The sequence below is a fragment of the Equus asinus genome, chromosome 14, assembly GCF_041296235.1.
Source record: "Equus asinus isolate D_3611 breed Donkey chromosome 14, EquAss-T2T_v2, whole genome shotgun sequence".
NCBI lineage: Eukaryota > Metazoa > Chordata > Mammalia > Perissodactyla > Equidae > Equus > Equus asinus.
Window position 1 is genome coordinate 43,464,536 of NC_091803.1, and position 14,518 is coordinate 43,479,053.

A 14,518-nucleotide genomic window follows, 5' to 3' on the forward strand; every position below is an offset into this window, starting at 1 on the left:
ATGACCAAGACACCCCCAACAGGTAGCTTATACTCCAGTTACTGAGAGCAAAAGAATCATTAAAATGCAACCATGTCTGATTCACCAAAGTAAAAAAGAAAAAAATGCCATTTCAATTTAAATATTTTACTGAAGCATGAAATAGCCAGGATATTATTGCTATTTTAAGACAAACACCATAATCTGACTATTAGCATGTGTGTCGACTCTGTTGCACGCAGACATTTAGAGATACTCTCCTCAAAGACAAGGAGAATTTCTTTGGTCACGGAAACATCTTGCATCCTTCATTTCCTCTCTGAGGTGGGCTCAGGAGACAGAGTCAGAGAGAAAATGAGACGGCTTTGTTTTTTTTATTTTCCCCCCCAGACATCTCTCTTCTCCCATTCATTGCCCTGAGTCGTCTAATACGGTAGTTTGGGAAACTAATACGAGAACAAAGGGTGGTAATCCATCAGACTTTGCAAAATATTTTGGCTCAAAATCTAATGCAAACCACATTTCAACTGAGGAATAGTCTTTACGTGGCAGAGCACAAAACGGGCATATTCTTTGCAGTGTAACTGCCTGACTTTCACTGAGGGGGAAAGTGTCTGCTTGCACAACCGCCAAAGTGGACTTTAAAACAATCAGGTATTTTCCTCTGAGTGTGTGTTTTTCCCCGCTTCAGTCGTCAAATGTCTTGAACATCTTCCCCCTTTGGCTTCTGGAATTTATTTGTCCCCAGTCCATGTCATGCCCCGAAAACCTTCTGGCCTAAACACAGCCCTTATGATGAAGAAAAGCACAGGAATTGTCCAGCACTAGTACACCAGCTAATTGCATCTGTCTACACAGCTAAGGAAAGCAGCCACTTGGCAATGGGACCCCCCTCCACCTCGGACTCGCTGGAGGAAACTATTTGCTGTTGGTTGCCTGCAGTTTTCTGTCTTGCTGACAGTTTGTTTCACTTTAGTTTAAGTAGCGTGGTCTGTTCTCCTTCTCTGGCAAGAAATCTCGCCTATTCAGAGAAAGACTCCAGCGCTGGACGGATCCGCGCTAAACTGCATCGTGCCCCCGGGACATTGAAACACAGAAGAGAAATGCAAAACTACACCATTAACCTGCTGTTTCCAAGACCAGCTCCGTTCGACACATCAAGCAGAAAGCCGACACACACACACACTCTTGACTGAAATCCTCTCCTTTCCTCCGGCATAATCAAGGAGCGGAAGACGCATCGTAGAGAGCAACAGTCTTAGCGCAAGGAAAGCCTTCCGCTTAATTCACATCACAATTTCGAGTGAAATATAAAATGGGGAAAAAAGTACCTGCTGCACCATTCTGCTTCCTTTCTCCTCCATAAACTTAGCAGCTGTTCAAGTCCCACACCACAGAGCATCTGCCCAAAGCAGCCTCAATTACGAGCGAGGGTGTGTGCGCTGTGCAATGTGTGGATGGCTGGGGTGTTGGATGGGGAGCGGAGGCCGCCTGGCTGACCTCCCCCTCAACATCTGACTGCTCCCAAAACCAACCCCAGATGGGACTCTTCCTGCCAGTGGGGCCTGGCGCATCAATCACGGCTCGCCCCTCCTCTGCTCCTGCTCTCAGTTTCAGAGTACACACTGAGCAGATGATTATATGGAGAAGGAAGAAAAAAAAACCACACAGTGCTCTACTACATTAATAGCTGTTCAAAAAACATTAGAAATGCTATCCTATGCATCGCCTGGAGCTGGAATTTTTCATTACTAAACTAAATATATGGTATGCAAAGTTATGAAATCCACCGGGGAGCTTGTTACTATCCTATTTTGTTTTATATTTTTAAGAGGGGAGGGGGGACATCGGAGTAGCAGGAGACGAGACAGAGGAGGGAGGAAGAAAGAGCTCAGAGAGAGAGAGAGAGAGATGGCGATAGGTCAATGAAAAAAATACTTCGAGAACACTGGGAATGAATTTGTAACAAAGCTGTGTGGTTAATTGTAAATTGATCTTAAAATACTATAATGATGATTGGAGGATCTGGAAGCCCAGCTGCTTTGCAGACTGGCTGTGTGATCCCGGGTAAGTGTTGCAATGCGCTGGGTTCTAGTTTTCACTTCTGTTTAATAGGGATAATGATGAGTGACTTCACAGGGTAATTGTGAGGATCGGAATAAAAATCAGATCATAGCAAAACAAACACACAACAGGGCCTGGTTCCTAGTCTGCACTATATAAACAGATTCACTTGGCATTCAATAAAATGGTGAGCAAAACCTAAAACCATCTTTGCTCCCATGGACCACAGAGTCAAGATGGGCAGCAGGCTTTCAGGAAAGGAAGCCACCGATGACCACAGAATGCCAGCGGTGATAAATGCTATGAAGGAAAAGCATAGGGGTCTTGCTTTCTCCCTTTCTTGAACTTTTGTCTTCCCAGCTCATTGTTTTTGTTTTTTCTTCTCTCCCAATGAGCAAAAATAAAACCTCGTACAAAAAAATCCCCAGTGATTTCAACCCCGAATGCTGCATCAAATGCCAAATGCTGCCTCTTTATTTAAAGCTACAAATACTTTGTTCTTCCTTTATTATTAAAACTACAACAACCAGAGTGAAATGTCAAAACAATTTCAGTTTTTATTCAGTCATGTCTTTTCCTGCTCGCCGAGGGAGAGTTTCAAGGGTCCCCTGCACCCTTCCCGTGGACAGCTGCTTATCGCTGAGAAGCCCTGCTAGGAAAGGAGAGATCCCGCCACACTGGAGGGAATGGATCGGGTTCCTGAAGTGATTAAACTTGTAATTAAATTGTATAACAGAGGAGGAGGTGAGGGCAGAAGAGGCACCTGGAAGAATTCAACTTTCCTGGTGGTCTGTCGGTGGGACTAGTTCAGGCAGCCCCTGGGTGATATATATATATATATTTTTAATTCGCAGCTCCCCAGGGATGGAAAGAAAATCTGGATAAGTATTTGTGCCATCCTTACATTTGCATTTCCAGTCACACTCTGGGGATACCTCAAATGCAGGGTTAAAATAAGCAGCTCTTTCAGGTCTCTAAAGGGATGTTTCAGGTCCCTAAAGGGATGTATCAGGTCCCCTCTCAGAAATGCACAACCTGAGGACCAGAGCCCCTCCTTGCATGACTCCGGCCCAACGTGTGGATTCAGCAGCCACTCTCATGAGCCGTAAGCTCCTTTTCCTCACTGATAACTGAAAAGCCAAACTTCTATCCTTCAACTTAAGAAAGAGGGATGAGACCAAGATGGACAAATTCCCTGGTGAAGGATGTTCTGAGGAGTGATAGAGAAAATGCTAAAAGAAACCCCAAACAAACCACTCACGAGAGAAGAATGTTTTAGCTAGAAACAATCAGAGAGATGCAATAGGACATTGGTCCTTAGCCAGTGGACCATCAGAATCACCTGGGGTATTCTTATAAAAAATTGGATGTCGGGACTCCACCCTAGACCCACTGGCATAAAATCTCTGAGGGTAGGGTCCAGACATGCTCGCTGGGTAAATGTGCCCCAGGTCGTTCTGATAAACAATCCTGGGGGAAAGTGTTCTGTGTTTTTCAAGTTATAGGTGTGATCCCTTGGGCTATGAAATCCATGTTGGGGGTTATTACACCAACATTCTTTAAATAAAATAAACTACCACACTGGAGAAGACTAGAATAGAATAGAATAGTAAGAGTTAGGATCATTTCATGAAACATTTATATAGGCGATTGGGCTGCAGTGTAAAATCTTTTCTGGATTGCAGCAAAATAAATAATCTTAATAACACCATGCTAGGTAATTTCTAGTGCTTGTTGTCTTCTAACTTTTTATTAGTGCTGTGACTATAGGATCAAAGTCAAACGTTGAGAAGCCAGGAGTATAATGGTAGGACTATTGGCAAGTCATTCAACCTCTGTGTGTCCCAGTTTCCTTATTTATAACTATAAATAATAATACACATTCTTGTTTCCAGTGAGGTTCTTGTGATGTTTTAGGGAAGAAATCTACAGGTATATGTTTTATAATCTAGAAAGTCTTATGAGCGTATGTCCTATTGTGGGAATGAAATTAGTCCCTCTTCCAGTATAGCAAAGTGCTCCCTCTGGAGAACATCCAGGGATGTGTGTTGGATCCTCACATACTGTGTGCCACACACTGTGCTAGGCACTTTTATCCTCACAACCACTCCCATGAGGTAGATATCATGGTCCCTTTTAAAGATCAGAAAACAGAGGCTCCCAAATTTTCCAGAATTTGAACTTCATTTGGTCTTATTGAAGGATTCCTGCCATTGAATCCATACCACAATGAAGATGAAGATAATGATGACGATGATGATGATGGTAGTGGTGGTAATGAAGATGATGGTGATGATGACAAAGATGGAATGATGATGATGCTGATGTTGGTGATGATGATGGTGGTGGAGATGATGATGAAGATGGAGATGGTGGTGATGATAAGAAAACTTTCCTTGAGCTCTAACTATGTACCAGTCATTGTTCTAAGCACCGAGGATACAAAATTCAACAAAGGAGCTTTGCCTCTGTTCCCTCATTCAACAAGAACCCAGCATGGGACATACTGTTATTCCCTTTCCGAGGGAGGTGGAGTTACTTCCTCACACTCTCATAACAAACAAGTGCTAGTTACCCAAATCTGTCAGACGCCTAGGCTCTAGATTCATAAGTAGCTGGAGACGGGTTCAAATCTGACCTCAATTAGGTAAACATACAAACCTTGGTTTCCCTAACTATACTGGCTTACAAAAAGCATCTCTTGAACAATGAACTCTGAAATTGCTCTGAGGCCATAATTTACAAAAACAAACAAACAACAAAGATAACGAGAGTTGATGTCACAGATTCAAATGGAAGCAATTTGCTTCATTTCACTTCCCTGGCCTCGACAGGGAAGCAGAGAGAGAGGCCAGAAGCCATCTTGCTGCGGCTGACAAATAGCAGCCCCAGAACCACAAACCAGCAGAGTGGGTGGCAGGCTTGCAATGATGAGGTGTCATGTTTGCAAAATGTTCCATCCTGATTTTCCATTTGGAGTCACAGAAGGCAATGTAGAGGTTGTTTTTCTCAACTCCTTAAAAGTTAGTGACAATCAAATATTTATGGCACTTTGTACAAGTCAGGAGCCTTTGGCACGGTTGCTTATGAGGTGGTATTTCCAAAGGGAATCATGCTTATCTCTTAAAAAATTAGCAGCTTCTGGAGCAAGTGAAGTCCCCAACCAACAGCATCAGGCACTTAAGAAGATGGGTTTTCCCATCTTGCTCACCACTGTCCCAGGGTCTCAGAAGACCCTGACTTGTCCTTTAAAACCCTTGCCAAAGTTTGACATTATATACATTTTGATCTTGACATTATATGTACATTTTTATATTAGGTATATTTTGATGTCCATCTCCAACTAGACTGTAAACTCCATGAGGACAGAAGCCTCGTCTGTTTTTCTCATCACTATTGTCTCAAGCATTTCTAACAGTGGAGTGCATGCACACACATTCAGAAGTTTTGTTGAATGAAGAATGAATTCCCAAGCTAGTCCCTTATTTCTACTAGTACCAAGACACACTCTGACTCACCCAGCACCTAGGGGCACTGAGAAATAAGGGCAAACCGTAAAATATTGCTCTGCACTGTTGAAAAATTTTTCCCCGTTGGAATATCCAACATGGTACTGGAAGGTCACGCAGCATAAGGCTTCATCTGCCTGTATGTGAAATAGCTGCAAATGCCTTATTATTTCCTATTATTAATAAAAAGTAACAGCCAGAGCAGCTGTTATTCATTGAGTTCTTTCTAAGCATCAGATAAGGTTAGTCACTTGATATGTATTATCTAACATCATCTCTACACGAATTATATTTTTTTAAATTGATTTTTATCACTCCCATTTCACAGATAAGAAAGCGTAAGGTCTTGAAGCTAGCAAGTGGTAGATGCAGACCACAAATCCAGGTATTTTGCCAAAGCTGAGGTCCTTTCACACAGGCTATGACTGACGTCTTGGTTGGCTAAGATGAAGGATGCTATTTCTAAGGGTCATGGTGAAACAATTCAATCACAAATTATTTTCTGACAAATCCCTGAAGTGTCCTAGCCAAAGTTGGAGGTTATCAAAAAGGCATGAGATCTTATTCCTGCCATCCCAAGATCCAGAACCCAAGTGGGTTAATAGTGTTAATTATGATGATGGCGATTGTACCATTATTGATAACAACAATAATACAATTAGCAGAGCTTGCAACATGTGCTTGCCACTGCCTTAAATCTTCCATAAAGGTAACTCCCTCAATTCATCCCACAGTGCCGTGATGTGGACACAATCATGGCCTTCATTTTAGAGATGGGTGGCTATGAGAGGCTAAGCAAATACTCTGAGGTCACTCCAATAGTGCATGATGAAACTCATATTTGTACCAAACCAATTCTGACCTCAAAACAGAAAGTTGGAAAAAAATTTTAAGTTCCTGTGTTCTTTTCCCCTAGTTTTCCCCAATGATAACCTCTTGTACAACTATAGTACACGGTCAAAACCAGGAAATTGATGTTGTATGACCACTCCTTTACATTACTGCAAACACGAAGAGAAGTTAGGATGCTAAAAGTTCAGCTATTGTGAGCATTTGTCATCAATACCATCCCATCACAGAATCACCCTTGCCATCTACCCCTGAGTGACAGCTGGAGCTGCCCACCACTGTCACAAATATAGTGGCACAGACAGAAGGGCAGATGAACAAGTAGAAAACTGAACCCAGCAAATAAATATTGGCAAAAACGGTTTTCATAAGGGAATGAGCAGATAAATGCACTTAAAATTCTAATTCAATAAGGATTCTCTTTACATCTTGGGTAGGGAGGAAATCTCCTTCCTGAGCAGACTTTCACTTCCACAATCTATCTCCTTTCACTACCAGCTATTTGCTAAAGAAGGGAAAAAAGTTCCTACCACCACCACCACCAGGGGACCGTCAGCGTCAAATTCATATTCAAGATGAATTTCAATAACTTGCATCATTGTTAACACTACTACATTTAGCCAAATCCACAAAAGGCAAAAGATGGGTTTTGTTACCTTAAATAGTTTGCTTACAGTTACCCTGCTGATATGATTTGAGATAATATCACTGGGTTACCTGTTCCATCATAGGTATCCGGAGGATTCCCTGCCTGCTTCTAAATGGGAAATTGATAGATTTGGCACGAAGCAACTTTCTTTGTAAGAGGGGAGGTCACTATACATACAAACAGCACCAACTAACCTCGAGAGATACCAGCTCCACTGTGGATGTTGCTGAGTAAAGCATCCCACAAGAACATCACCGAGGGTCTATCGCTAGATTCAGAAAATTGGGAGCATAAAGTCGCACTGCTAGAAAGAGACTCATATCCTCTCCCTGTTGGAATGATGCTGCAAATAATGAAATGGTCTAGCAAAGAGAAAAGTAAACATTCTAGATAGAAACCAGTGCAAAGAGTAGATACCATTGTCTTGTACATGGATACATTCAGAATCATTTCCTTTCATGCCACGTCATAAAAACTGAGTTTTCGAGCTATCAGAAAAATTTATGCCCCAGTGCCACTAATCAACATTTATTCTCCTTCCTCTTCATTCTCTTCATAAAGCTGAATGTCTAAACATAGCTGAAACAACCTCAAAAAGACAGGCCAAAGTAAAGGCATAGACCTACCACACCCACATAATTTATAATGAATTTACAGAATCAACCATTTGAGTATATTTTCAATTACCCAATTTCCTCACATGACTATCATAGGCCACTTGTAAGAGTGTAAACCTCTTAAGGGCAGGTACTTCTTTGCCATATACATCTCTAACATTTCCCTCTTTTCCTTCCATATTTTGTAATCAGGTGTTTGACATGATAAATATCTGCTGGCTGGCATTCACCTCACTTGTAGAAAGATGTCTAATCTGGTTACGGCAACAGACAAAGATGATAAAACATGACCTTGTCTTTCATTGTGTGTTGCATAAGTTTTAGCTTCTAATAGTTTGCCAACTGGAAAAAAAGGCTGTCATAAAATGAATTATACTTGGACTTGGAAGAAATGAAATTAAGAGAGACTCCCAGAAAGAAAGGGCAATGAACTATGTGAACAGGCAAGAACTTGATATTCATGGAATTGCTTCAGCAGCTAAGTATTGGGCATCTTCTGGACGGCAGGTACTGTGCTAGGTTTAGGGTCTAACATGATGAAAAGGATAGATGTAGCCCAGCTACCTCTGTAGCTACAGGCATGGAGGAGTCACAGGACAGTCCAAGAATCTGCAGTGCAACGGAATATGTAACATGAGAAGAGAAACATAAGGAGCTAAAGGGGCTCACCTATCCATGACGATTTATCAAGGAGGGCTTTCCAGAACTGATGCCTAACTGAGAACTGAAGGCTGCATAGGAAATAGCCAGGTGGTATGAAATAGGTTGACAAAACAACATGTGGGAAGGCCAGTTGTAATGTTGTGGTGGGAGGAAATAGCTCAAACCCAGAGTGGCAGAATCAATGAAAAAGAAGTAAAATAAAGCAATGAAACTATTTTCAGAGCCACAGGACCTACCACATATAGAGCTGAGATAGAGACCTGGAGGCTTCTGGATCGTAAGACCCTTGAGGACAGAGACCCAGGTCTGTCTTACTGAGCACCATATTCCCAGCATTATCAGAATGGCATGCACAGAGTAGATGCTCAGAAAAGTTTTGGTTAAATCAAAGAGTAAGTGCAGTGATGATACATGCCAGGATGAAGCTAGTCAAGGGAAGAAAGAGGAAAGGTAAGAAGAGAGAGGGATTTGTTCATTTAAACTACACGCTTGATGTGACTTTTTCTCTTGAAGCAATTCAAATGCTCGAAACAGAAAAAATAAACAGAGGAAACAGGTGATCGTTCAAGTGAATAAATAGGACAGAGGCTCATCAAGCATCTCCTTCATGACCATCATCACAATAGTTTAGCCAAGGATGGGATATGAAGGTTACTGGGAGCACTTACACATTATCTTTTTGAGCTTTACATACCCTATTGGAAGGTAGGTAGGATGGGTACCATACATACTCATTAAACAGAAGAGAAAGCTAAGGCCCAGGTAAGTCAGTGACATGCCCAAGTTCAGACGGCTAATAATGTCCTTGAACTCTAGATATATTTCCACTATACCAAACCGCTTCTCGGGTTTTCCATTCATATGCTCCAACAAGTCCAGCTACATCAATAGGCTTGATTACACGATGCTTTTCTGGGTTTCTTCCATCCCTGTATCATAAACTTTTACATGAAGAATAAGAAAAGTGAATATGGACATTATGATAATTTAAACTCTCATCAGAACAAAGGGGAAATAAAACTTTAGTGGCCTTACAAATTCAATACAACCCAACTCAGCCTAAGCACGCTGGTACCGAAGTTATAACTATTTTTGTTTTTAAGTAAGTTCAGAGGGATTGAAACCAAAGAGCTCCATCTTCCTTAGTGAAGAACCAAGTTCAGTAAATGGTCCTGTCCCAACACAAGGGTCTCTGAGCCTTGAGTCCTCAAGCTAAGTACCACCTGAGACTGGAGAAGCTTGAACTCTACATATGTTTGATCAGAACATAAATACTATTTTCTGTAGCTAAGGGAGTGTGACATTTTAAGGATATCTGCCTGAGTAAATGATGTACTGAGAGGGTTGCAGAGTTGGGCGTAGAGCAGGGCCAGACTGACTTAAAGAAGAAAAGGTTTTGCAAAATATCAAGGTGGATCTGATGAAGACACTGGGTTTTCGGAAACATGGAAGAAGTTTGCTTTATTTGTATATAAGAGAGAAATGGTCTAATGGTGAGAAGTTTTATTCAGATACCAACAATGGGGAAGTTTGGCCAAACAAATTGTGCACAACTTAAAACATTCAAGTTAATTTATCCAAACAACTCTGAGGCAGCCAGACAAGAAATCTGAGAGGGATGAAAGTTAAGTAAGTTTAATTCCAAAGACCTTCAAGGAACAGCCTTAAAATATTTTCAGACGGAATCGCAGAGCATGTGTTTTTGCCGCGTGTCACCGTTCATGAGCAGCATACATCTTCTTTACTAACCAGTTTTCCTTACTTCATTTTTAACATGCACATCGTCTTCAGGCAGAACAGAATATTCTTGGAACCTGCCCGAAGTAGGTGAAAGGTTGTCTTCATACTCAAGTATTATTGACTGATGTATCTGACTTAAGCTTATTCAACACCTAACGTTATAGTTTGAGTTGTGTTCCCTCCAAATTTAAATGTTGATGTCCTAGCCGCCAGTATCTCAGAATGTGACCTTACTTGGGAATGGAGTAATTGCAAATGTAATTAGTTAAGTTAACATAAAGTTATTCTGGAGTAGGGTGGGCCTCTCATCCAATATGACTGTTCTTATAAAAAGGGGACATTTGGACACAGACATGCGCAGACAAGGAGAATGCATGTGAAGATGAAGGCAGAGATGGGGGTGATGCTTCTATCGTCAAGGGATGCCAAAGGTTGCCAGTGAACCACCAGAAGCTGGGAGAGAGGCAAGGAACGGATTCCTCCTTACAACTCTCAGAAGGAACCAACCCTGCTGACACCTTGATCTTAGACTTCTGGCCTCCAGAACTTTGAGACAATAAATTTCTCTCATTGAAGCCATCTACTGTGTGGTACTTTGTTATGGCAGCCCTAAGAAAATAACACTCCCACTATGTGCTAGTCACTGGAGACACAGTGTTAAGTGAAGTCACGGAGCTTAAAGACCAATGACAGAAATACAACAACCCAGTAAACCAGCTAAGACTCATGTGGTATCTTGTCCTCTCGTTCCATTTTTAAGAGGAGGGAGGTGGGGCACCTAACAACAATTTCCACGTGATCTCATTTGATCTCTGTGAAGCAGAAGCTTGAAAGATCTGCGCTGGCATTGCAGTTCCACCCCTGGCTGTCCTAATGTGGTAGCCATTAGCCGTGGCTGGTCCTTGAGCAGCTGAAATGTGGCTGATCCAAAATGAGGGATGCCATAAGCGTGAAATGCACACTGGACTTCAGAGACAAAGTACAAGGAAAAGATGTAAAATATCTCTTTAATAGTTTTATTTTGATTACATGTTGAACTGATAATAGTTTGCACATACTGTGTTAAATAAAACATTTTTGGTTATATATCGAGACCTATTGGGTTGAATAAAATATTGAAGTTAAATTCACCTGTTTCTTTTTCCTTTGTTTAATGTGGCTATCAAAACATCTAGAAAAAGAAAACCTACATATATGGCTCATATTTGTGGCCCTCTTGATATTTCTGTTGGATGGCACTGGTTATACCCATCGGTTTGAGGGTCGTAGAGCTGGGTTGGGTTCCTGTTTACCATTGACCAACTGATGGGCACATCTGAGATTAAACTCAGACCATCCAAATTTGAACCTCCTGCTCCTTCACAAAATCAAGCTGCCATCTTGGCACCAAAGGTGAACATCTTTAGACACGTCTTCACGGAGATGAACCCAAAAGAGGGAAGCTTGATTCCAACACCTCACCTCCCCCAATCTTTGTGGTCTTAAAATTCTTCACTTCACCTGACTCCTTCTGCACAATTTCTGCGTCAATCCTAAGACAGCCTTTCCAGAAGGCCACTTTTGAACAGAACATAACTTTCACTTTACCGAATCCAACAGAGCTCCCAAGGCTCTGAGAATCTGTCTAAAGTATCTATTTGGGGACAGGAGAGGTAAAAGGCTTTTAAAAGCTTGTTTTAACTCTGTGTGAAATCAACTGACTAATATTTATACTGGGCAGCTTTCTGCAAAGATGAAATAAACTCTCTACAAATAGCCTACAGAGCTCAGACATTCGCTGTGTGTGAGGTCAGGGACGAGCCCTTGAACACGCTCCAGTATGCAGGATGCTTAAGGCATCAGCAGACATTCTGAGTTAGATCTTGTGCTGCAAGGTTATCCACTGGATTTGATCAGAAGGAAGCCACTTCTTTTTTAAATCTCACAGACTCATGGTAGGATGTCTTACTTTCATTCATTCATTCACCCACTCAAGATGTATTTCTTGACTATGATTTAGGCACTGAGCAATGCACTAGAGACAGTTCCACCTACTGTGCTTGACCCCTGGTAGGCGTCATCAGCATTTGTTTCTGCATTAACATAAAGTACATTCAGAAGTGAGAAGGCAGTCCCCTCTCAAATGGAGATTAATGAATAAAGAGAGATACAGGATAATCAATGATCAAAGCAGGCATTGTCGATTTTATAAGTCTAAGTGCAAATTCTTATGAGAACCAGAGAGGCAGTGCCCCAATTCAGAAACCGAGGGTGTATTGAACGCTTATTGAAGGATGGGAGAGTCAAGATGAGTCTTAAGGAAGCTGGACAAGTTACATGGAAATCCAAGGAGAGGAATAGTAAGGACAGCAGCTTCAGGGCATCAAATGAAAGAGAGAAGAGGGGTCTATGGCTGGAGTGTGTGTGTCATAGGGATTTGGCGGGAATTGGAGCTAGAAATAAGCTTGAGGGCATACAAAGAAGAAAAGGATATATCACAAAAGGAGTTTGGATTTGATCCTTTAAGTAATGGGATGCCATTGAAGAGTTCCAGGAATGGGAATGGCCTGGTCAGATCTGTGTTATAGAAAGACTCCTCTGGCCAAAAAGTGACTAATGCATTGGAGAGAGAAAATGGTGGAGACAGGGTGAGAAGAGCAAAGATGACGGAAGTCATCCCTGAGAGAGATGACAAAGCAGGGGCAGAGATGGAGAGGTGCAGATGGAATCAGAGGCCCACTTGCAAGGCTATTTCTTTGCATCAGTGAAGATACCAATGGCTCTAATCTTAACTTTTGAATCCTTCCCGTGTCCAGTGAAAAATAACTGATTTTCAAATTTTTATTTTAATAGGATTCTAATGAACCCCCCCCCCCCAAAAGATATCTGGAGCAATTACATGAAATAAAGAAACTGCTTTTGTGTTCCATAGTCTTTTCTACGAGAATGCTTAAGGGGTCAAATTAAAAAAGAAAACTTCTATTAAGGATTACACTGCTGGAATATAAACATACTCAAGCAAACCAAAGCCGACTAGGAACTTTAAATGTGACAAGCTCTTGAATACATGCTATAGGTGGTATAGAGAAATAATATTGATGATGGTGATGACAAGGATGAGGATGATGATAATGCTGGCCATTTGCAAAGTCCTTTATAAATATATATATATTCCCTAAGTGACTTACACCCATTTGCTCATTAAATCCTCACAAGGACTCTAAGTTAGATATGACTACCCCATTTAACAGATGAGAAAACTGAGGCTGGAGTCAAGGAATGACTTGTTCACTGCCCCACCTAGGAAGAGCCAGTGCCAGAATATGAATCCAGCCTGCGGTTTTCCCACTACACCGTGCTCTATAGGATCCCTCTGGGATGTTCTTCTTCTTGGTCTCCTCTCTGTATAAGGACCCTCATTAATACTCTAGAGAATTCAAAAATAAATTTAAATGAGGAGTTTCAATGAGCTTTTGCTGGTTTTCCAAGAAATGGTTTAGGCTCTTTGAGGGGACAGGGAAAAAAATAAAAGAAGATAATATGGTTCTGATACTAAGGAGCTTAAAGACTGAGAAGGGGAAATTCTTGCTGAGTTCTAGAATGCAAGCCATTTCCAGAGTCAAAAGGCCTGCTGTCCAAATTCTGGCTCTCCCTCTTACCAGGTGTAGGTCTTTGAGTAAGCTCTCTGTGCTTTGACATTGCTCTGTTAAAATGGGGATACTAATTGTATACCTTTATAATGTTATTTATGGAATAAATTAGACAATGCATATAAATTTCCTATGACTCTACTTAACATAAAATGGGTTCAATATATGTTCATTATAATAGTTATGGTATCTGTGCTATTATTGTTGTTATTGTTATTTAAGAGAGAAATCACTTGGATGACAGTATATAGTGGGTGAGAGAAAATTTTCCAGAAAAAAATAATCCATCAAAACTCAGCCTGGGAGGAAAGGAGCAGGTTGAGGGAGCGGAGAATAAGTTTGACTCATCACACCCACGATCGCATAGTGGGCTTGGAAAATAACACACAAGCCCCCAACGGCAGGAAGGGCAGAAAAGATTTCTCCCTGAACTTTACCTTCTGAGTCTTGGACCGAACTTTGATTTTGATTCACCTCGAAGCATTTAGTAAGATGGTCGCCTCTATTTGCAGCTATGCCAGTCCTATATGGACACAGTGCTCCAAACCAGAGTTGGAACTGACAACCAGGCCAGTCCAAAAAATCAGAAAACAAGCCTATATGGATGATCTCTTCTCACCCTCATCTATTACAGCCCCCGCCACCCCTTGTTGACATTGTTAACTCATGACCTACTGTTGAAGCTTCTGTTAACCACACTCAGAGAAGAAATCATTCATGAGCTGACACGAATATCTCAGAAGAAAAAGGTGCCACTGCTCATGATCTTGGTTCTTCGAATACCCAAGGGGCTGTTTTGACTCTATATTTGAGGAGAAG

At 41.5% G+C, this 14,518-nt stretch overlaps 1 protein-coding gene across 50 annotated transcripts in view; it reads right to left on the bottom strand.

Moving 5' to 3' along the window:
* The window catches only part of RBFOX1 (RNA binding fox-1 homolog 1), a 1,969,097-nt gene that overhangs the window by 182,260 nt on the left and 1,772,319 nt on the right, over window positions 1-14,518 (bottom strand). Inside the window, exon 1 of one of the 50 annotated variants that reach the window (XM_070484999.1) lies at window positions 1,311-1,516. The exons of 46 other annotated variants lie outside the window; for them this stretch is intronic. In XM_070484999.1, coding sequence (XP_070341100.1) covers window positions 1,311-1,343 — 33 coding nt within the window. In that variant the 5' untranslated portion in view covers window positions 1,344-1,516. Of the gene's footprint in view, window positions 1-1,310; window positions 1,517-14,518 lie in introns of those variants that run through there. 3 more of the 50 variants (XM_070484991.1, XM_070484982.1, XM_070484990.1) reach the window with 3 other exon arrangements.